The following is a 13435-nucleotide window of genomic DNA, read 5'->3' as shown; positions in this document are numbered from 1 at the left end:
TGCAGATACTCCTGTAGGCACTGGTTTTTGTTAAATTCATTTAAGCATGAAATGAATTCATTGAATATTTATTGAGACTCTATGGACTGCTTCCTTTTCCAGTGGATTTATTTAGCTTTCAGGAATGTTAATCTTTCTCCTGCATTAGTCTCTGAATTGGACTAAAAATAGAAGGCATCTCACCACAGGACAGAATCCAAATAAAACTAAGCAAAAGATATTTTTGTTGCTTATAACTATGTCTTAAAATTAAGCATGCAGAACAAAAGCTTTATGGGTTAGAAAATGATAGTGTAGCTAAATAATGCTGAAATGCCATTCTAATGGAAATAATAATTTTCCACATTAAATCCAGAAAACAAATAATACTCTTTCAGAAATCTGGCATAGCAGCTTTAACATTTGTATAGTAATTCAGCGTAATTTCAGGTGTTAATGAGACTTTGAATTCTGAATAATTTTCAGTGTATTTAGCACAATTGCTGAAAACATGGAATCTGTCCCCTGAGAACTATAAGGTCTCCTATAACATCCTACTCCAATTTTTCTCCTGTTCATTTCTGCTGCAGTGTTTTACAAATCACCCAAGTGCTTGTGAAGAGTGTGTGGACAGGTGCTGCACAGTAATGTTTTTAATAGTGCCATACAGAACTGGCTGAACTCTCAATGTCATGTCACTATTTACATAGTGCTAAATTTGTGCTAGGCACTTTATAGACAAATATGACGACAACACTAGTGCCCCAAAGAATTTACATTCTAAATGGATAAAGTATGGATGGGGATGGATGAAACAAAAGCAGCTAAGAGAGCAGTGATGTTAAGCTCGTTGGTTCCAGGATTTTTGTTTGATTTTTTTTTTTAATGGTAATTTTGTTAACATTGCTTTGAGGACATCGACTAGAGTTTGTGGCAGATAACGTCTCAGTTTTCTCTTCAATCCACCCTTCAGTTTTCATCTGACGCATGGTTAAAGCCATTCTGCTGTGGGAACTCCTGTGAAATAACAGCATTTCCCTTGTTTCTACCGCCTTAGCTGAAATCAAAAGCATAAATGATCTAAACTGGATCAAAAAAAAAAAAATCTTTGAAGAGTTGTCCTCTGTCTATTCTGCATTGTTCCATTTCACCTGATCTAAAAGAAATGGTTCAGGGGTCCACTTGCTCATGTACATTTGTGCTACAGCTATTTAAACACTCAAAGCTAGATCCTCAGACCCTGCTCAAAGTTTGTTCGTGCTGACAGACTACAGAGTAGCACTAAAAAGTAGCACTTAAATCAGCCTCAGAGGGACTGCTGAACATATTCCCAACATGAGGAAATCCAGCTTTATGCCTCCCGCTTTCCATCCCTCTGGTGTCAGAAGGATATCAAGAAAGCAGGCAGACGAGAAGGCAAAGCAGCAGTTTCAGAGCATGGTGTCTCCATGGCTTAAAGCTTTCTTCCCTTCCATTCCCCTTTGAGGATAAGGATCTTCCCACCTGAGCATCTGGCCCTCTGCAGATGCTTTGGACCATCACACTTCACCTGCCATTTTTAATGGCATGTTTGGCTCATATTTGGAAAAAGTATGGATCGGTCAGAAAACTGATCTCAGATTAATTTCCTTTTCTCCCTATAAACTTTAGGCAATGAAGTTCCTCCAAAGGAGAATCAAGAGCTGAAGCCACATGTCTATCACCTGCACATCATTGACGACCAGCAAACGCTGTTTGAGCTTTCTCACCGGATAGAGCCTCGAGCATGAGCGCCCACAGCTTCATGTAACCTTGTAACTGCAGCACTTTTAATTAAGTGAATGTTTATGCTAAGCATGTTGCTTCCCTATATGAGAACAGTTTACTGAGTTTTATCAGTAGTCACATGATACACACAGGAAAATCAAGCAAAGCAAGAAAAAGAGCTGTTCACAGCATTCCAGGGCAAGGATAGTGCCATTTTCACTTACCAGAAAAGGAAGGCGAAGAGCAGCATTGTTTAAGCTAAGAAGCTTGGTTTATGTGACCATATTGGTGGTCCAGTGTAGCTTTCAATCGAGACTCCGCCAGTATTAGAGGGAAAGGAAGCATCATGTCACCGTAACAAAACATTCCGGCAAGCAGCACTGTGTGACATGGGGGTTCACAATTCACCGTACAGTATGTACCTCACTAATCTGAGGCTGCCAAAGTAATTATTGTTGCGCAAAAAAAAAAAAAAAGTGCAATCCGTGTTGCTGCTCTGGCTCCAGGGGAATGTCTTATTCGAGAGAACAGCAAATGCCTCAAAATGGGAATATAAAAAAAAACCTGTATAAGACAACGTTGCATGTTAATGCAATTGTGTGTCCTGATTGGAGGTCATAAGTCAACAGAAGCTGATATCTGAAACGCTCCTAAGTTCACTTTCTCTTAAGAATTTGCTTTATAGCAGACAGTAAAAAGATAAATCTAATCTTGACACAGTTTATGGAAACAAACATGGCATTTCCCCTTTTGAGAGACCAAGAGGGTTATCCTGCAACTCAAAGAGCAGTTCTTCCTCGATCTAAAAGGTACAGGTTAAAAAGCCTTTATTACTTGCTCCCATTCCAGTTATCCTTGTTTGTCACTAACGTCTGCTGTTAGTATGCTATTGGTTATTAAAAAGGGAGCTCAGTGCTTTACTGCTTGGACTGTAGTCTCTTGTACACCTTCCGGAAGGCAATCCTACTACTTAAAAAAACAACAGGAAATATCCTGTTACAGACAGTAAAGTCTAACCTGCTGAGCATATGCTTTAAGTTTTGAAAGAAAAAAATAGCATAATTCATGTATTACAGGTTCTCATTCTCCATATGTATGAAACCTGAATAGGCTTTCAACATTATTTCCTTCTAACACTTCTCTTCCTCCACCCCTGCCCCAATTTTCATTTAGACAAATCAAGGTAATATTCATTGGCATTACTGAATATGTTTTAAGTCACGTTCACAATGTATTCATGTCTCCAGCACCCTCTCATCATAATATTGTTTTTCAGGGCTAAGGAATGGTCCTGAAATAATCTAGTATACAGTATAGATGATGTAATGTGCTTCACAGTAAACACAATTTATTGTAGAGGGCCTTATAGCAAAATCCTCTTTGCAGTGGCAGTGAAGGTGTACTGCCTGCCTGCCTGTCTGTATTGTGTCTTTATCACACAAGAAAGACTTCCAAGAAAATGCTCCTTTGTTGATATTTGGGTCCACCAGAGTGTCTGAAGTAGCATGCTCTTCATCATATTGTGATCTGTGGTTTAAAGGGTCAGAAAAGCAGCTTTAACAAGTAGTTTCGGGGACATTCTGTCAGATGCATTCAGGTTTCCCACTCTGTGAAATATTGTACAGTTATAATGTAAAGGAAACAGAAGTTTCAGAAATGTATTTGCTTGTACTTTGGTATTATCAAATACGATATGATTTTTCTTTTTTTTAAAGAAATCTTTTTACCCAGTAAAAAGAAGAAAAATAAACTCTTGCTGGCCATGGAGTAAAAATTTCCTATGTTTTTCTGTAGATGTGCTTGCACATATTGTAAATAACTCTTCTGTGCAAACAGACCAAAACTGTTCAAGTCAGGACACTAGCTTTAGTGGACTCATTTTTGCAGTATAAAAACATAAATCACAAATAATGCTTGTTTTTTGTTTTGTTGCAGTTTGTAAATTTCCACTGAGTCCCCTCCCTGGGTTCATTAACTGAAACATTCACTGATTCTTAAGCTTCCTCCTTGTTGAGATCTTTTCATTGTGGCACAACTGTAATAAACCTCACTGTAGACCTGATCCAGTACCCTAGTTCATAATGAGGAGTTCTTTTGAAATCAGCAGGACAGGTGCGTAGTAAAGTACTACTCAATATGAGTAAGGGTTTTAGAAATGCACCTCTCTCTCAATTCTCTGCAACTTTTACCCTACAATAGCCTTCTTAGTAGTAGTTTACACCTCTCTGCTGGTGAAGCAACAGTGGGAGGGGCGGGGGGGAGGACGAGTGGGGGAAGGGGAGGGAATGATCCTGCTCTCCATACTCAGGTTTGCAGTCAGACTAAAAATTCTGTCATCTAAATACCAAATTTCAAATATTGTCATGCTATGTAATTTTGTATGAAGTGCTACAAACTGCAGCAGTTTACACAGAGGTCTTTATTATCTGAATACATCTTCAGCCGGGAAAGGCAAAGTATGTTTAGTGTATGCATCCCATGCAGAGAATATTCACCTTGTATCCACAGTATTAATAGGAAGGCAACTGCCCTGAACATGCAGCAAAAGTTTTCAGCAAATAAAGACCGTCAGGGTCTTCATTTTGAAGTGGAGCCTGCCTTTAGACTGGCAAACATCTGAGGGAAAGATGGTTGCGAGGATGACTAAAAAGGAACACTATGAAATGGAGGGGACTGGGTGTAGCATCCATCCCCCAGTTTCTAGATCTGGCAATACTGTGATCTTTAATCACTATCCCTCAAAATAGTAGCATTGTTAATACCATTTTAGAATAGTTACCGAAAATCTTAAATCTCAGCTTATCCCAGCCACATGCCAGATTAAACTGTGTCTGTGTGTTTGTTAGTAGCTCAGAGCAGTTTTTAGATAAAACAAGGGAAGAGCGGGGTCACTCTACAGATCTTTGATTTGGGATTTTGGCATGTCACATCTAGATACTTCTGTGATGTGTGCTTCAGATTTCAGCCCAATTCTAGATAGTTAACAAGCTGTGCTTTGATGCTAGGGGGAAAAAAGGATTACATGTTGCCAAAACCAGATCAAAACAGTTCTGTTGGGGGGGGGAAAATACAAAGAAAGCTGTAAATACTAAACTTTTTAGCAGATTAATAATATTTATTTGCATAGTCTATTTATTGTAGTCTTCATCCCAGTATTTCTTAATAGGGTAATAAGTCAATGAACTGAGGTAAGAACACTTGCCTGTTATATTCTCTTTAACTGGAGTGCCATAATACTGTCAGCCTGCATTAACAATAAAACGGTAGAAAACCCCAAATCAAGGTATTTACCTAACTTCTCAGGGACTACAGCTAGTAGTTATCCACCATTATGAGAACTGGTATGTATGAAATAGTCTGATTTACCAAAAAATTCACTGTTGCCAATGTTTTCTTTTTCATATTTCATGCTTGTACATATTATTGTGTTGTGTATTTATGAGAGAGCTAGTAAGCAATAATTTATATGTCAAAATGGCCAAGCAATACAAGGTTAAAACTTGTAGAAGCAACTGTCTCATTTATCTTGCATTTTCAAGTGTTTTTTAATATTCCTTTTCAAAATATAAAACTACATTAATGAAATCTGGGCTCTGTGCCTTCGTGCCTACCACATGCGGTTATTGTTCCCAAATGGAATATTTTATGCTCATACTTCTGGTCATTAAATCGCACTGAACACCTACTGCATTTATGAGATTAACTGCACTCTAGTGGGAGCCTGATTTGAGCCTCAGAAATCTATTTTCATTCAAATGCATTCACTCTTATCTGATTAGCAGGACTTGCTAGTTCACAAGGTACCAAGATGTAATCCAAACAGCCTCAGAAGCAGAAATAATGATAACATAGGCCTCAGTCGTGCCTTGTCATCACAGCCCAGCTACAGGAGTGGCCTGGATTCACAGTGCAAGCTCTTTGAGAAATTCTGCCTCAGATGCGCTGGGAGAGCTTGCCTGCTGATGCCCTGCTTCGTGGGGTGTAGTAAACTGTGACAGGGTGTATTTGGCCCGAAGGCCCCCTGCTGGAGGCCTCACAGTCCTACCACACCTTGCCCCAGGAAAAAAGCAGAAGAGACGAATCCTCCAAGCTTCCTAGAGAGGCTGCTTCCCCTGCAGCTAGAGAGGGGTTGCAGGGAGCAGCCCATCAGAGCCCAACAGGCTGCTATATAAAAGTTGCTGCTGGACAGAGTAGATTTAGTTGCTTGCTGACTGGAGCCAGAGGAGTTTGGAAGGTGCTCGTGGGTGGCTGCTGAGCTGGACAGAGCAGTTGCCAGCAGGGTCTGGGTGAGCAAGAAAGGAGCTCCTGGCTGGCTGCTGGGACTCAAGCAAGACTTTACCAAAGGTAAGGGTGAAGCTGAATGTGCTGGGGCTGCAGGGAAGTGGCCCAGAGAACAGCAGCAGGAACAAGTTTGCTAAAGGGAAGCAGCAGGGTCCCTGTGTTGGGACCTGGTGTAGAGATCAGGCCTGCGTCCCCCAACCAGCTACAGGCGAAGGGGCTGAGTGCCCTAATAAAGGACTGAGCTCAGGGAGGGCTGCAGAGAAAGACATCAAAAAAGGGTACTGGGATAGGTCCTGTTGGACTGATAAGTCTCCAGGGAGGAAGTCCTGGGGGCACTGCTCCATTACAGAGTAGGGACTATTTGAGAATTAGTCCAGGGAGGGCTGCCAAAGACCAGCCAGGATATTGGGCCCTGTTTGCCGTGGCACCCCGGAAAGGGTCTGTTTGTGTTTCACACAAGGACTGTGTGCGACTCGGCCAGAGGGCTGAGTCACTGAAATTCCACCTGAAAAAGAGAGACTTTGGTAGGAAGCACCGCAAAAGCTGAGAGCAGGCACACCTGCTGTGAGGTGCTTGCCTGAGGTGAGTGGCCCCATCACACAAACTCTCTCCCAGGCCCTGCTCACCATTCTTAGCTCTCTTTGGTGAGTGTTGTACTTCACAGAGAACATAAAAGGAGCAGTCCCTGCAGCGGTTTGGGTAATGTAATAGTACACAGTTACTGTACTAGGTGTTGAGGGGCATTGTGCCCTCCCATCCTCTGCCATTACATGCCCTTGGAGCAGCTCAGCATCATCTGGCTGCTAATAAAAACAATAAATACTTACCATTTATATGGTATTTACATGTACAAAGTGCTTTACAAACATGAAGTATTTAATCCTCACAGTGCCTCTCTATGGCCTGAGCTGCATTTAAAATTGATAACAGCATAACTATGTTGGTTATGGCTGAATATTTTACCACCAGAGCTGTGTTGATATAAGCCTTGTTTCATTTCCAAAGAACCTGCATTCAGCTTTGCTAAGCTGAACAAGCGAACTTTAAACCCTATGCATGCTCTGTCTGTGGGACTGCATTGCTTCCAGCCTAACTCCCTGTGTTCCCTGTTTTCCTGCTGTCCCATCAACTCCCACCAGGGAACATGGTTGCTCTGATTCCAGTTCCACTGATCATGATTCAAGCACTAGTATGGATCCACTTATACTAGCATAGAAGTGCTTTTTGCTGGCATAGTTTTTCTTTTAGGACAGTGGCTCTCAACCCTTCCTACTGTACCCCTTTCATGAGTCTGATTTGTCTTGTGTACCCCCAAGTTTCACCTCACTTAAAAACTACTTTCTTACAAAATAGACATAAAAATACAGATGTTAATCACAGCATACCTTTACTGAAAAATTGCTTACTTTCTCATTTTTACCATATAATTATAAAATAAATAAATTGAAATATAAATATTGTACTTACTTTTCAGTGCGTAGTATATAGAGCAGTATAAACAACTCATTGTATGAAATTTTAGTTTGCACAGACTTCGCTAGTGCTTTTTATGTAGCCTGTTGTAAAATTAAGCAAATAGCTAGATGAGTTGATACACAGAGATCTTCCAGGAGTATATGTCAGGAGTATGCATACGCATGGTTGAGAACCACTGTTTTAGGGAAATTGTATCCATTTGTCCGGATGCTCCCGGAGATGTCCGGCTTTTTGAGTTTAAAAATAGCTCCGGGGGGAATTTGTAAATGTCCGGATTTCCCTTCCCTTCTCCAACCCCCCCACCCCCCACCCCCCCGCATGCAGAGCGCGGCACGGCTGACAGGGCAGCCAGCCGGATCGAGCCACTCGCATGGGCTCCGGCAGCCAGAGCCCCTCCTCCGCTTCCCCCTTCCTCTCCCCTGCAGCTTCAGATCACTCCCCTCCTCTCTCTCTCTCCCCTCCTCCCCCTCCCTGCATTCACAGATCGCCGGCCATTTGCAGCGGGCCTCCAGCAGTCTGGAGCTCCTTCCCCTGCTGCACAGCGTGCCGCTCAGCAGCACTCTGCGAGGGCGGGAACCGGGCTATGCGCTCCGTGGGGGAGTGCGGCAGCGTGTCGGGCTTCGCGTGGAGCCCGACATGCTGTTCTGAATGGCACGGTGAAGGGGCAGGGAGGTTCTGGAGGGGGCAGTCAAGAGACAGGGAGCAGGGGGAGGGTTGGATGGGTCAGGAGTTCTGGGGGGGTGGCTGTCGGGGTGGGGGGGTGGATAAGGTTTTGGGCAGTCAGGGGACAGGTTGGGTCCTAGAGGGGCAGTTAGGATGGGGGGTCTCAGGAGGGGGCAGTCAGGGGACAAGGAGCAGGGGGGTTTAGGTGGGTCGGGAGTTCTGAAGAGGGGGGTCTGTCAGGGGGCGGAGAGTGGTTGGATGGGGTGTGGGAGTCACGGGGGTCTGTCAGGGGGTGGGGGTGTGGATAAGGTTTTGGGCAGTCAGGGGACAGGTAGCGGGTAGGGTCCTAGGGGGGCAGTTAGGATGGGGGGGGCCTTAGGAGGGGGCAGTCAGGGGACATGGAGCAGGGAGGCTTAGGTAGGGGGTGGGGTCCTGGGGGGCAGTTAGGGGCAGGGGTTCCAGGAGGGGGCAGTCAGGGGACAAGGAGCGGGGGGGGATTGGGGGTTCTGAGGGGGGCAGTCAGTTTGCAGGAAGTGGGAGGGGCAGGGGCGGGGCTCCCACCGTCCTCTTTTTTGATTGTTGAAATATGGTAACCCTAGTGTATGGAAGTTATTAGTTCAAATATTCTCCCCACTTTACAATAAGGAAAAACAAGACAAATATGGAAGTGATTTATCCAAAATTAATCCTGGGCAGGGACTAGATCCCACCTTGTTACTCTGATCAAGTCCTATTCAGTCACATGTTCCATTAGAGGTAGTCCTGGATTTATGCACTATTTCCAGAACCAGTTACCATGCTGAGATTAGAGGCTTGCAATCACTTAATGGAAGAAAATAACAGGAAGGAAATGAATTAAAAGGAAGCTGGAAACAGTTGGTATTTCTGAACAGCCTGTTATAGGTATCTTTCTATTAAATGGCATCATTTGGGATTCCCAGTATCAGAGATCATAAAACACTTCTCAGCTCAGTATACAGTAGTGTAATGAGAAAACCAGTGTTTGAGCATGTTTTTATTCTCTCTTGCACAGCCACTAGCCCCACTTCCCAGATTTGACATACTTCCCCCGCAATGATCCCAACTTTCAACCACACCTCACCATGACACCCTGTCTTTCCTTGCTGTTTTTTGGCCTGAAGGAGTGTTTGAAAAACAGCTGCAAAGGCAGCAGAGTCATGTAAACTGTACAAGTTAGAGGAGGAGGGAGATTATCAGGGAGCAGTTCCCGAACCACTCCTCCTCTGAAGAATTCAGACTTGGCTGAGCTTCCCACCAGCTACAGACCCTCTTGCCTCCCCAGGACATCATACTTCTTCCAGTGATCGCTCCTTAGGACTGGAAATTAACCAGTTCCCATATCACATCCACCTTACAGTACAGTGGGAGCCCAGAGACACTGATGAGCACTGTAGAAATGCATGCAATAATAGTAGATTCCAAAGGATTAAGGGAACATGCCAGAAATCCTGGGGAATTGAGGAGGTACTTGGAGACTGGACAAATGCAAATATGGTACCAATCTTCAAGGAAGAAAAGAAGTGTTTCCCTCCATAAACAGATCATAAACAAACCCCCTCCTCCATTTCCACCGGTCCCCATAGAGAAGATGCTTCCTGGATCCAGGAGTCCATGCAAAAGAAGTACAAAACCAGATGCTTTGGGCCTTCACATTTCACCTGCATTGTTGTCTCTACAGCCTTGCAGACATCATGGTATAAAGGTAATACAGCCTAGGCCGGTGTTACTTTTCACAGCTCCATTCCACAGAGTTACTCCCCTTTTAAGTTCATTCTGCAAGCAGCTGCTGCCGGGAGTCTCTGGCATCAGAACCACTCCAAGGAGAAGGATCATAAGCTGCTGCAGAGGCACTGAGTCTGCACAGAGGATGGCTTAGGCTCAATGCAGATCTTGGGTGATCTCTGGAGTTTAGCCCTAGGGCTAGAGAAGGACAGAAACCCCCATTCCTGACAGTGATAGGGGAGGAATCTTCATGATAAGCTTGCAGAGATTTCTTCATTTTGATGCATGTTTCTGAACCCTTCAGAACCCAAGAGGGAGCCCTGCGGTCATGAAGCCCCATGTCCCAGCTTCTCTAATGAGAAGAGGTAACATCTGCATACAGTGTGGGAAATCAGGACCCAGAGGAGTTTCCTTAGGAGTTCAAGGGCAGGAGGCAGGACAGCTGCATCTAATTTTCAGAAGCTCATATAAAGAGATCAAGCTCTTAGGAAAGCTACTGCTAGGTGAAAATTCCTGTGCATTCCCTATAGGACTGTGGCAAATGTATGTATCTTTGTTTATTCGTTTTGTCTGTAAGCCTTTTCTGAATAAGCAGCCTGTGAAATAGCCTTTCTGAAGGAACTTAATTATGCTGGCTTGAAAATAACCAACTAAGCTTCTTTCTCAAAAAGGGGCTCCAGTTTGTGGGATGGACTTTATAGCTGGACCTGCTCACAATCCCCCTAGGTCTCCAGAGTCCTACAATGGGTTTTCCTGTAAAAAGGATGATAGAGCCCATTGGTATCTAGTCTGCAATAATTTCTGGATGCAGGAAAGAAAAGAGGTTTTAGGATAACAGATGGTAAATCCAATTCAAGCTTACAATGTGATGGTACCAGAAAAAGATCCCAATTCAAAGTCATAGTCCTTCATGGCTTTAAGGGTCCACTCAAAATCTTGAACAACTCCTGCATTGTTTTACTAGAAAGGTGAAGAGTAACTGGGATTACAGAAAAATACACACACACACACACACCCCCCAAAATGAGAGGGACTGCAGAGAGTTATTTATGAGGCAAGATTAGCAGAGCTCACTATTGCTAAATTATAACAAAGGGGATTGTAGTAACGGATAGTTGTTACAACCTGTATATTTGTGGACAAAGGACGGGGAGGGAACACTTAACATTGGGTAAGTTATGTCTATAACTATATGGGCTTTGACTACACTCTGCTTTCTCTTAAAATTCCCCCACCATTGCATTACTACCATTACAGATCTATTGTGTTACTAATGGTGAGAGAGCTAGTGTAGAGCAGCTGATGGTGTTTTTTAAGATTTTGGAAAAAAAGTATAGTGTAGACACAACCTCTCTGTAAACAGTAATTAGGCATACTGAGATGAAACTAAGAGCAGGGCCAGCTCTAGGTTTTTTGCCGCCCCAAGCAAAAAAAAATTTTGGCCACCCCCCCCTTTTTTGGGGGGGGGGGGGCCTTTTACACATGTTTGCACTTTGCAATGTTTTTTTTTTGACTGTTTAAAAATAAAAAAAAAATGAAACCAGAGAATTTGTAGTTAGTGAAATAAAACAATTTCCTACTAGTGTACTCATTTAATTTAATTTTAACAAAATCACAATTACAAATGTTTTTGTCCTGGCATTTTAGCCCTATAACCACTGGCACTGACGCGACACAGAAATTGGTGCGAATGGTGCCGATAGGGCAGCACAGTAGACACAAGTAATCGTGATTCCTGATTTAATTAATCAATAACCGTTAACATTTACACATTTATGCACGTTCACATTATGAGTGACCGTGTCACAACGTGACACAATATTTTTCATGTCATTCTCCTATCGCACTACTGGAGATTTTTTTGATCTTCATGAAGTATTTTTTTTCATACATTGGTGGATTTTTCCGGAAAAAAAAAAAGGATGGCCGGAATGCCGCCCTGGAAATGTGCCGCCCCAAGCACATGCTTGCTTTGCTGGTGCCTAGAGCCGGTCCTGATGAAGAGCATGAAAATGTAGACTAAGGAAAACTTCCTGACAGTGAACTCTATTGGAATGTGGAATTGCCTCCCAAGGGAAATGGGGTAGGGAAGAATATTAGTTAGGATAAAAAACTGATGCTGAAGGAATTCACCCATTTAAAGTGAGTGGTGAAATGTCCCTTGAGACAGTTATTATGAGCTGGGACAAATTACTAGAAAATGAACTGTATGGAAACATGCTGCACTGGAGGGGAACTTACTGGGGAAAGTAATCGGTTTTTATCTTGAATTTTTTTTTTCTGATTCAGAAATAGACGCAGGGGCTCAAACCCCAAACACACTCCGAAGCGCAGCTGTGGGCAAATTATACTTACCTCTGACAGATGCCTGAGGGATCAATCTCCCTTTTTACACTTTGACACCACTTGTGTTTGCTTGGTATGCCAATAAAGTGTTATCAAATTGAAACTGATTCTAGTACTGGCTTGTCTCCAACAAAGAGTCTCAATTGGTTAGGGATTAAACTGTGTTATGGGCAAACTTTCACTGGGGGTTGCAATAAACTTGAATCCCCAGATACTTTCACTTGTAGTTTACGGATTGGAACAGAGGTGAAACATCCTCTTAACAACGATAGTAGTGAAACCACAGTGCAATTCTTTCAGATATACCATTTGATATTTCAGTTGATTTTCAGCATTCCAGAGAATTCTTGCTAGTATAATTGGTACAGTCGTTATCTCCTTTAGTTGGAAAACTTTGATCAAAGACCTGCCCTCCCTACCATGTAAGGAGACTTACTTGTGCTGGAAGGTGTAATGTGCATCTCTGTGCCATCCGCAATGTATCTGGCTCTTCAAGAGAAAGTCGGTGACCATTTGCATGCACAAATCAGGAAGCTGAATGTAGATAGGGTACGGAGGCAAAAACTCTATAGGGGTGCAAATGATTTCATTCAAAAGTAGGCCCTGTCTACAATACAAAACTGAACGTGATTTCTGAACACAGCTTGTCTATGTCAACATTTGCAGCTGAATTGTGTGCAGCACTACCAGCTTTACCCGTTACTGACATCAGTTGTCAGCAATGGTGAAGTTCTATCATGCAGACAAGGCTTGTAGGCCAGACTGTGGCTACTTTCAGAATGTGTTCCTTCTTGTTGTCTATCAGGGCAGTGGATATTTGTGGCTTCAACTTGCTGTGTTTTGTTTATAGGTCTTATCTGTAATCCCAAAGATAATAGAATGTACTATCTCTTTGTACGACAGTCTACCTGCACACTTGACTCCATACAAAAAGCCAACAGCGAAATGAGGAAGATCTGCCAAAAGTGCTGCCAGGTGGTGGTCAGAATTCATATAGCAGGGGCTTGCAAATAGTCTGTGTGCTCAATTCCTTAAGTAGAGGAAAGTGTCTGTTCATGATGGGGCTCAAGAACAAGAGCAGGTAGGACTGCCATCTGTTATACAAATCATGACATTTGTATATATGACAGCCCTTTCAAGACTGCTGCCAGCCTAGCTGGGTCCTTGAGCATCCACCTAGGCTGTAGGCAATGATTGCAGT

General features: G+C 43.1%; 1 protein-coding gene across 3 annotated transcripts in view; it reads left to right on the top strand.

Moving 5' to 3' along the window:
* Window positions 1-4785, top strand: part of RAPGEF5 (Rap guanine nucleotide exchange factor 5) — a 236881-nt gene extending 232096 nt beyond the window's left edge. For all 3 annotated transcript variants that reach the window (XM_024106678.3, XM_024106672.3, XM_065583335.1), the window contains one exon: window positions 1630-4785. In XM_024106678.3, coding sequence (XP_023962446.2) covers window positions 1630-1748 — 119 coding nt within the window. In that variant the 3' untranslated portion in view covers window positions 1749-4785. The remainder of the gene's footprint in view (window positions 1-1629) is intronic.
* Window positions 4786-13435: the final 8650 nt, after the last annotated feature.

The sequence above is a fragment of the Chrysemys picta genome, chromosome 2 (genome assembly GCF_011386835.1).
Source record: "Chrysemys picta bellii isolate R12L10 chromosome 2, ASM1138683v2, whole genome shotgun sequence".
NCBI classification, from domain to species: Eukaryota; Metazoa; Chordata; order Testudines; family Emydidae; genus Chrysemys; species Chrysemys picta.
This window is presented reverse-complemented; position numbering and strand designations above follow the sequence as displayed.